The 10953-nt window shown below is 40.0% G+C and overlaps 1 protein-coding gene across 1 annotated transcript; it reads right to left on the reverse strand.

The window, feature by feature from the left end:
* Positions 1–3281: 3281 nt before the first annotated feature.
* CBG16129 lies at positions 3282–10025 on the reverse strand (the record flags this gene model as incomplete). Its single annotated transcript, XM_002643424.1, has 7 exons — positions 3282–4225; positions 4280–4849; positions 4921–5191; positions 5317–5480; positions 5885–6069; positions 6118–7097; positions 10005–10025. The coding sequence occupies 7 exons, from the start codon at positions 10023–10025 to the stop codon at positions 3282–3284; spliced, it is 3135 nt and encodes a 1044-aa protein (XP_002643470.1).
* Positions 10026–10953: the final 928 nt, after the last annotated feature.

Consider the following 10953-nt stretch of genomic DNA (forward strand, 5'->3'; position numbering starts at 1 on the left):
TTTTTCGTGAATTCAGGAAAACCAAAGGATAGAAACCCTGAGAAGTAAGAAAAATGAAATGCGGGGAGTCGGTTTCCCGATCCTTGACTCCGATTAGCCGTTTCGCGGGTTATGTCAAAAAATACGGAGCGATTCGTATCTTTTTCCTCGTATCGCAAAACATTTTTCGGCGCATTTTTAAAATTGATGGCTATCTAGAAATGCCACAGCCGAGGTCGAAACCTCCAATCTTAGAAAATTTTCATACGAATTCCCAAAAAGGAGCAACAGGGTTAGAAATGACTTATCAGAGCAGGACACGACGTCTGGAATCCATCATGAAGTCGTGCAAATATTCCAGTACATTCAGAGTTCTCATATCTACAAAATCGTTTGAAAAAAATTCTAGTTGTTGTTGCCTACGAAATTCCTTATCCCAGGAAAAAAAAAACTAAATTCTCCCAGATTGTCAAAAACCGTATAAGCCTCTTAGATTATATAACTTCTGTATGTTGAAGCTTTTTTTTAGTTTTTCTTTGACCCGATTGCGAAAATTATTTTTCAAGATTTTCAAGTAAAAATAGGTTTTGGATTTTATCCTCCCTTATTTTGGTATTATAGGGATGCACCTGTATTTAAAGCTTTTTTTCCGTTCGAAAATTTTTCCGGCAAAATCTTACCGCTAGTGAAAATACTGATAGCTGTAGCATAGAAAATTTACGCACTGTGACCAAAAACTCGTCTGTGGCATAATGTTATGCGCACGAATTTTTTTTCCTAGAAATAGCCTATCATTGTCCCGGTGAGGTTTTTAGGCCATACACCATTGTGGACCAGAATATTCAATTGGCAAAAGTTAGGCCACCCTGGTTTAGAAAACACACCAGGTGAATATAAGATCAATTTAGGTCAAGAAATTAGGAGGACAGAATATCTCAATTTTTGAAAAATTAGGCCATTTTGTTTAAATGTCTAGAAAACACATTATAGGAAAACTTCATATCTTGGTCAGGCCAAAAATTGGTAGCTAGGAAAACTCAACTTGCAAAAGAAACACCATAAACTGCCTAAAAAGCACAACAGGTTCATGTTAAGCCATTTCTGCCCCACTAACTACGGTGGCCTAGAAAAATGTTGTTCAGAAAGTTTGCCCAACGGTAAACGGTAAGTTAACTGTGAAAGACATTTTCATAGTGATTGTGATTAAAACTGTGCATTCGGGAGTCTCAAGATTTGGAACTAAAAAAAAGTATATATTCCTCCATTCTTTCCATTCCTTCCTGGAACTTGCCAATTGCTTTTGTAAAAACAGATGCTCCTATTCACATTAAAGACATCTGTGATGAAAATTTTTTCCAGATTCTCTTGCGCACCGCCTTCACCGCAAAACATCTACTCCGGGTTTCCATCTTCAGGTAATTCTAAACCTGAACAGAAAAATCCTTCTATTTGAAATTTCCAGAATGTTGCCAGAAGATAGAGAACCATATTTTGGATCCATTGCGCCGGTCAGTGATCCAGTCGACAGTGATGATAGTGAGAGCGACATGAGCGATGCCGATTAATCACAAGTGGACAACATGTCCCAAACTAATTATATTCATGGTCTCAATACCCTCCACTCAATGATAGTCCATTTTCTTAATTTTAGCCCCGTAGATTTTATGAAAATAACTATGTAGATAATAAATCTATCGGAGATACCTGAATGCGGTCTTGAAAAATAAATTTTTCGAGAATCTGAAACTTTCGAAAAGATGGCGTAACTCTCTCGGGTTGAGTTTTCTAGGTCATTATTGTAAATGGCCTAGAAAACCCACAAGGTGAATTCTAGAACGTTTCTAAGTCATAAACTTTTTTTGAAAAAAGTCGAAAACTTTTGAAAGATTTCGCTTCAAATCTCTCATATTTTTTTCTCGAAACCTATCAAACATTCTTATCAAATTGTTCCAAAACAGCACACTAAATAATACGAAAATTGAGAGTTTGTACATAATTCCGATTCTCAAAAAGCAAACGAAATTCACGTTTGGAAAGAACATTCGGAAAAGGAAAATGTCAGAAATATTGGAGAGAATTAGTGTGACCTGTAGAGCAAACATTCTCACAAAGTTCAGGATTAAATGTTTACGTAACTGACAATTCGACAGATTTCGAAAAATGTCTAGCGTTTGAGAAATGGGAAGGAACAAGAGTTACAAATTTTAGTTCGCTCCCAAAATGATGTTTTTCCTAAAGTCTGTGAAAAACAAATGTTTGTTTTAAAAAAATTTCAGAGTGGGGATTTCAGAGTGGCCTAGTTTTCTTACCGTGAGTTTACTAGGCCACCGTAGTTCAGAAATGGTCAAGCATGCACTTGATGCTTTTTCTAGGCTGTTCATCATGGTGGCCTAACTTTCGTAAGCTGACGTAAGTTCCGCGGCCACTTAAACAGAAGCTTAGGAATCGAAAACTTGTTAAGAATAACATAATTTCATATTTGCAATGCATTTGCAACAACAATACAATAAAATTTGTGTGAAATAGAAGGGATCGGTCAATATAAGAAACGAGATCAAGAAGAAGGAAGGGGGTGGAGTGACATAAATTCAAAAAGAATTCACACGAAATTATTATTTCAGTGAATGAGGTATAGAGACAAAACAATAGAAAAAATGTGATGAGAGAAAAGGGCATATTGTTTAAACAAATGTCATTCCATCGAGAGTTCGGTTACTCTGAAGGCAGTCCGTCAGTTGTGAGAGGTCATGGAATTGCGACAAATCGAACTGTCGTCCAGCCAAACTGAAAAATTGAAAACTTAAATTGAAAAAAAACATTTCAACATTTTTAGGTGATGGCTTTAATTTTAGGAATTCTAAAATCTAAGATTCTCACAATCTTAATATCAGAAGTAAACTTCATTTTTGTTATTTTATTAATTGGCGAAGCGAAATTGCAAAGATTTCCAAGAAATTTTTCAGAAATCGAAAACGTTCAGAAATTTCTGAAAATGTTGAAATTCGTTATTTTCAGATTATCTCAATCAATTTTTTATTACTGGCTTTTAGTGAATTTTGGAATTTCTTTCCCAATTTTTTGGATTTTCAGGAATTTCCCGAATTTTAAAAATTTCTTCAAAGATTCTCGAAGTACTTTTGACAAATTTTAAAAATTTTCACATTTCTGAAGTGTCAGATTTTCAGGTTTTTTGCAGTTTTTGAAGTTCTTTTTTTACATAATCTTTGGATTCATAGAGTTTCCGAAGTTCGTAATACTCTAATTTTTGAAATTTTCAAATAAAAATCGTCCCCTCCCAACACTTACGCATTAGCATAGAGTGCTCCATCCATGGTCTCTTTGGCTCTTTTCGCTGCCAGATGGGCGTACAAGAGTGGCGATGGTAGATTGACAGTGTTTGTTGTCCGGCAGAAGAGGTACGTCAAGGCGTGAGTGATGGTGGGCCAGAACGTCGCCGGAACTTTCCACGTGTCCCAAAGCACGTAATAATGAGTCGGTCTTGCCAGACCAACCTGCCCAACCTGAGTGGTCAGGAAGAAATCATAGTAGTCCTTGGTAGTCACAGTATCTTCCACGAGGGTTCCTGGACGGACATTGAATCCTTGCTCGGGCAATCCTTCTTCCTCATTTCTCAAGAAGAATCTTGTGTGATGGCGTTTGGTGACGACGATGTAGGTTAGTGTCGGATTGTATCCTGGAGCGATTACACGACACGCATTCTCTACACTTTTCTTCTCCTCATAGAGTGTTCTCTGGAAGTCTGACTCCGAAAAACCATCTCGATAGATCGCAATATGAGCTGGACGAACTCCGTTGAACTGGACAAACTCTCCAATTCGCTCATGGATTTGTTCATCAAATCGGACAATTCTCTCCTCACCAACATCTTGAATCTTTGACGACGCACGGAATTCGGTGCAATCGAAATCGATATTTCCAACGACTGTAGCCACGGAGAGACGCTTCACTGGATCCTCTCCCTTGAGATCTCGGGTGCTTGGATGCGAGACGTCGACGCCGAGAAGAAGAGTTGGTTCGGCTGGATTGACCAACTTCTTCCAGGACTTGTGTTCTCCGTCTCTCTCCAGACGACGATGAGTTGTTCCCACTTTGCCGAGAATCTTCTCCACGAGTTGAGAAGTGTATTTGCATGGGGCTGGTGAAAGTCCGATCGAGTTGAACGTCTTATACAAAATTCCTTGGGTGAAAACTCCAACCTCATTATCGGACATCCATTTGAATAGGTCTGAAAGAAGAAAATTTGTGTTATCTGTAGGACAGGTTTCAGTAAGAAACGTACTGTAGTCATTCTGGAAGTCCGGACGCTCGCAATTCAATGTGGTGAACCTGATTTGGAAAATCATCAAGACGATGGGCACAATAACCTCGTCCTCAGCCTCTTTGTACGAATCCAAATCTTGACTCAAGCTGGTCATCCAGTCCATTGTGACACCTGGCAAATCCCGCCCTTGCAGATACTCGGTGCTGGAATGGATCACGGCTTGACCCATCTCACGATTGGCCCAGCATACGGGCTGTCCTGCCTCCTCGATGGCTCTCATGAGATTATGATAACATGTATCGTCGATTTCGAAAGCCACCGTATCGTTCATTGGAGATCCAACTCTCAGAATCGATCCCAGGAGCCGCTTCTTGAGTTTTGGAGCCTTGGCATCTCGGTTCCTCTTGTAGATCGCTTCCTCGAGAACTGTTCTGACTGGTTCATGGGTGACAGCTTTCCATTCTCCGAGATGATCGGAATCCAAGAAGTCCGAGTTTCCGTAGACGACTCGAGGAGGTGGTAGGAGACTCGCCTTTACGGACAACATTTTTTTCTCCATCTCGATCCCGTGACTTCTCATATACCGATCTGTATTGTCTACGATCGGAGGACAATCACCTATGGATTCTGGCCGATGATGTTTTGAAGGACAAGCTTACGCTGCTCGGCAGTAAGGGTAGTGTATTGGATCATCTGTTCCTTGAGCTGTTGGCTGACGTAGCCAGTGAATCTGACAGGATCAATGAGCAAACTGCACACTTCCAATGGAAACAAAAACATTCTGTTTCGATCCCTACTTGGTGGTTTCTTTCGAAGACACGGGAGATGCGGGTAACGGATGTTGTAGCCGTATTTGCCTCTGTAGTGGTCAATGATCGATAGCGTCTCATTATTCTCATTAACGAATTCGTAGAAAGAATCGGGTCCGAACTCGAAGAATTTGAATGTGGGAGAATTTCGCAATCTTCTCAAATCTCTCTCTCTTGATAATTTCCCTGGTCGTCGAATCGGATTCCCTCTTCGTTTGAGACAAGGATCTTCATCTTGTTGAGCACCTGGGACATCAAGGCCACATTTTTCTCCGTGACGCGGGCATTCTTCATTTCAGCGTCCCACTTTCCGTCGACAATATCCTCATCAGGAATGGTGTCTCCATGGATGAGCTCCCAAAACAAACGGACTAATGGGTAGCCGGGACGGGTGAACATCGTGTGGGACACTGAAATTTTGTGTTTTTTCGGTGAATTGCTGTAGAGCGCATTTTCAAAAATTGCACCGTGGGCCACTTAGCAAGAATTGACTGCGTTCAAAACTTTTCGATCTGCGTGACGGCCGCCAGCTGAGTTGCGACTAAAATACGCTTACAACTTCAGTTTTAGGAATGTTGGCGACTGCTATGCCGACACATGACGCGCCCAAACTTGACTTGGCGCCAGTAGAAGTCAAGTTTCAAATTCGGCCCCAAGCCGAGTTTGGAGGCGTCGCGTCATCACCTGAGTAGCGACTCAAGATGGCTTAATACTGAAGTGTTGTAAGCGTTATTCAGTCGCTACTCCGCTGGCGATCGTCACGCTGACACTTGGTGCCAAGATTTAAAAAAAGGTATTTGGGTCCCAAACTCACCATCGAAACAAGCTGTGATTCCAACTCGAAGATTAAGTTTGACACTCATGGAGACTCCAATACGCGCGTCGACTCCATTGCAAAGCTTCACGAAGACTGGTGCGTCGCCGAATGCTCCCTCGTCAACGCGGTTTTGGAGCAAGAAGATCGAACGTTTGAAGACAGTGAACTGGTTCCCCACACGTCTAAAAATAAAACACATATTGGTGTAAAATTAAGCTTAACAAACTCACCTTGGCCATCTGACCCGAGCTGTGGCAATGGCATCAACCAACGTCGACAACAGCTGACTATCTTGGGTGTGAACTTCTCGTCCTAGCTCGACTGCACGGGTGAATTTGTAGTAGAACTGTTGTCCGTTCCTTCCCCTGACGAGTTTCTCAGGAAATGGGAGCTGGATATCTGACCAGAGTAGATTGACATCGTTGAAGACGTATTGATGAGCTGGTGGAAATTCGTTTCTATGTACCGCGTCCATAATCTCCCGAAAGAGTGGTCCTGTCTCTTCTCGTTTCTCCACCTTTTTTCTTCCTTTGTAAAGGTCGATGTTATACTCATAAAGTATAACTGGCTTTTCTGGGAGGTGGACCAAACAGTGGTTCGTGAGGAGCTCGAGCTTTGTTCCACATCGTGGGTTGTCATAGACAGATGTGGGCGGGCGCTTGGCGAACACTTGCGAGTTATGAGCTAAATCTTTCTTAGCCACCGGCATGTTCGGGTAGTCCGCAGATCCGGCAAACTCACCAGGGTTCTCCATTCCAGCTTCTGAACGACGTGAAACTGTGTGACGTGGTCCGCTGCGTTGTTGAGCATACAAATTGCCATCTCCACCACGATCTCCACCTCTGCCATCAAGGCTCATGCGTCCCATTTGATTGTAAAAATTGTCTCCGTAGTCTCTTCTGCCTCCACGATCTTCATATCCTCTGCGATCGTCGCCTCTGTAGTTGTCCGGGTTGCCTTGGTAGCCACCGCCACCGCCACTGCCTCCTCGTCTCTGATTGTTTCCTTCGTAGTGGCCATTGCCACGGTTGCCTTCGTATCCTCCTCGGAAGTTAGCATCGTCACGTCTGTAGTTGTCGTCTTCACGATATCTACGACTGTTTTCGTAGCTTCTACGATTCCAATCACCGTCATTTCTCCACTCGCGGTCGTTGCGACGGTAGTCGTTGTTATTGTTTCTGCTGCTGCTCATTCGGATTGTTAATATCACCTGTAAATTTGAAAATTTAAACTTAATATCGCATAGGATGAAGCGAAACAGCTGACAATAAGAAAAAGAATGAAGAAAATTGAAAGGAAAGGGTGAATGAAATCGAAATGAAAAAAAGGGGTCGGAAAGTTTCTTATATCCGCTACTACGGTGAATGGGAGGAGGTCCGTTCAATTGTGAGGAGCGTAGGTCAAACTGTGAGCGTAGGTCAATTGTGAGGAGCGTAGGTCAATTGTGAGGAGCGTAGGTAAATTGTGAGGAGCGTAGGTAAATTGTGAGGAGCGTAGGTCAAAAATCATTCGACTCAAATGACTTAAATGACTCAAATTTGACTCCATTGATCATAAATGTCTTGAAATAGTTTTCGTTAGTGTTCAGAAAAAAAACTAAAATGTTGATTTTCAGCCACATTTCTCTATTTTATGAAAAAGATTTGCTGCGTAAAAAACAAAATTCAGTGCCAAAACTCTTAGCTACCATCGCACAAAAAGTGGACTTGATGTTTTGAGAGTATTCGACCCATAACTATCGAAATACTCAAAAAATAGAAATTTGTTTACAAAATCTAAAGAATACGAAACCTCAAGAAAGACGGGAATGAGCGAAAGAAATGAGCGAAAGAAATGAGCGAAAGAAATGAGCAAAAGGAATGATCAACTAATTCGTATTTCCGAGTATCTAATTAGCGCGGGCAGATAGAGAGAAATGAGAGGGTCGGACAGGGAATTGGAGAAAATGAGGAAGAGAGGACAGGTGACGTCATTTCATGCAACTGTGTGGTCGTGGGGAGGACCCGCGCAGTATCACATAGTGGCAAAGACGGAGCCCAGATGGAGTGTAGATCATAGGAGAGGAGAGAGAAAAGAGGGGGTTAGGTGCCAGATGGTACGCAGTTCATTCGTCATGAGGTCATTATAAACGTGTCATAACAAAATATCATAACAAAATATCAATGTCATAACAATTTCTTTTCAATGTTCACTCTAGTTCTAGTTCATTCTATTATTTTACATTTCCTCTCTCTAGAATTCATTATTTATCCATTTGGAATCTGATTATCATGTATTTTAATGTTTTTTTTCCACGATTCTTGCAATCGTAAATAAATAAATAAATAAAATAAATAAAATAAATAAAAGTGACGCGTGATGCCCTTCAAAGGTGCGAGCCAAAACATCACTATCAGAATATTATGAGAACTATTCGAAAAGAAGGCTACTGGACACTGTAGAATTCTATTTTAGACAGTGATTTTTCTACGAATAATTGGTTAAAAGGTTCGAAAATACCTGCTTCTTAACGTGCAGGTGAAATGAGCTCTGAAAATTAATCACTTCCCTCACAGTTGATTCGCGGACAATCCGCGTTCGCGCGCGGTTGAAGTAGAAACCGCATTCCTCCGTATTCTATCCGTTTGCGAGCTCCGTATCCGATCTGATTGCGAATGGCGAACAAACAGATCAGTTCGTAAACGAGCTCAAAATTCAGATTCGCAAACGGATCCGTTTCTTCATTGCTTGCAATCGGATCGAATACGGAGCTCGCGAACGGACAGAATACGGAATAATCGGAATAATGTGTTGTGGTTTTCTGAAAACGGTTTGCGTGCGGTCCGTATGCGGTTCCTATTTGAACCGCGCGCGTACGCGGAGCGTCCGTAGCGACCCCGTTCGCATTTTAACTGAGCTCAAAAATAAACTATCTTCTCAAAATTGTAAGAAAGAATTATTTTCTAAACAGAATGATTGAAAATATGGAAGTATTGTCACACAAATTACAAACAAGTGCAAAAATAAAAAATTTAACATCATCTCGTCAGTATCGCTCCGATATTTAATTGGTCTAAACTCTAGTTTTGAAAGTTTTTTTAAAAAAGATATCTTTATAGACAAAATGTTTTGAATACAATAAAACCAGAAAAAAACTTCAGAAGTTTAGATAAATTAACTAAATTTGGACAATGTAAAAGTGAGCATGGAACAACCAAATTCAAATTTGCAATTGTTCATTAGGGCGCGTTCGCACTAAAACAAAAAAGAATGACGGTTCAATACCTCTGCCAGTTGGAAAAGGAAAGAGGGGAATCACACATAATCACACGGGAATCACACGGGAATCACACGGGCAATAGAGTAAATTAGGAAATGCGTTTTCCAATAAAATTCAGTATTACTGCTCGATGAGCCATACCAAAAAGTACGCTAAGTGCAGATAGAACTTTAATTTAAAAAATGAGAATATTGAAGAAGATAAACCACAAATGAAAAAAGAGAAGAAAAGGTTGAGAAGAATAAAGAGGAGAAAAGTTGTGAAGGAGAAAGAAAGAGAAATGGTGGGGACTTGTTAGTGATGTTGCGGAAAGAGAAATGAATGCAAAGAAGCAAAATAGTGAAGCGAGGACGTTAACCATGAGCAATGTATGTAAAGGACACACGCATATATGTTGTGTAGAGAAGAATCGAGAATCCAAAAAAACGTTTTTTTCAGAATTTTATCTTTGATTTTAGATGTCAAATGTTTTTTAATGTCTAAATGTGCACCAAAAAGTTTTGATGAATTTTGGGATGCGGGCTCTGGAGTTATGATGCTCAGAGCACAAAAGGTATGTGTCGCATTTTTGCCATAACTCAGCTGAAAATATATTTTGATGCTGAAAATTTATCACAAATGATGTGTTTTGGTTGTTTATTAGTTTTATGTCAAAAGTTTTTCAATTGTAGAGAAAAATTTTTTTCTCATTTTTAGATTTCAGAAATTTTTTCTAGAAGTGAAAAAAAAGAAAATTTTTTGACAATCAAAAAACTTTTGACATACAACTGATAAACAACGCAAAACACATCATTTGAAAAACTTTTAGCATCAAAAATACATTTTCAGCTGAGTTATGGCAAAAATGCCGAAACTTACCTTTTGTGCTCTGAGCAACATAACTCGAGAGCCCGACTCCCAAAAATTTTCAAAACTTTTTTAGTGCCTTTTTGGACACTGAGAATCATTTGACATGTAAAATCAAAGCCAGAAAAAATTCTAAAAAAAGTTTTTTTTGGATTCTCGGATCACTGTTACATCTGAAACTGCTCTGAAAAAAATTTGAACAAAGTTATGAATGTTCGGAAAAATACTCCTCACCACTTCTCGCCACTGTATTCTCTTAACCTTCGTCTGATAAATTTTTCCTCTGATGAACATTTACAGATCGTCTGATTTATTTTCCAGTGGGACAGTGTTCAGTGTAAAAATTGGATAGAAATTTCAGGAAAAAAGGTTGAAAAGAATAAAAAGGAAAAAAGGAGATGGAAGGTTCAAGACAACCGTCTCCTGTAGCGGAAGCCGGCAACAGTGAAAGATAGTGGCAAGTGGGTAGAAGCAAGTATAGTGTGGGCGGGACGTACCATGATGCGCGAAGATGAGGTGTGTCATAGGAATGTGTTGAGGACAGAAGGAGCAGAAGAAGCAAAAGTATAGCAAAAGCATCAGTGATAGTGTAAAATATAACGCAGCAATTTTGGAGGCAAAAAATGTCGCCATTCCGTAGAATTGGGTCGCTTTCGCCGCCACGAGCCGTCATCAACGCTATTTCACAAATTTTTCAGTTGTCTTAAATCCCGTTGTTAAGCAATATTGTTTTTATATCTGTTCAGTGAAATACTGTCAAAATTTGTTTTTTCATAAAAACTACAGCGTTCAAAACAAGTCCAAACACCGTAAACACTCTAATGGACCGCCATCCAAACATACAAATTTAAGTCGATATATCTCATTTTCTGTAAAAGATGTGTAAATGGGGTCAACTAAGAAAATGTTTATCGTAATGTTAGCAACATTTTACCAATTAGCAGTTTTCTGATATCTTTCA

This window comes from Caenorhabditis briggsae (assembly GCF_000004555.2).
Source record: "Caenorhabditis briggsae complete genome, chrX, whole genome shotgun sequence".
Taxonomy (NCBI): domain Eukaryota; kingdom Metazoa; phylum Nematoda; class Chromadorea; order Rhabditida; family Rhabditidae; genus Caenorhabditis; species Caenorhabditis briggsae.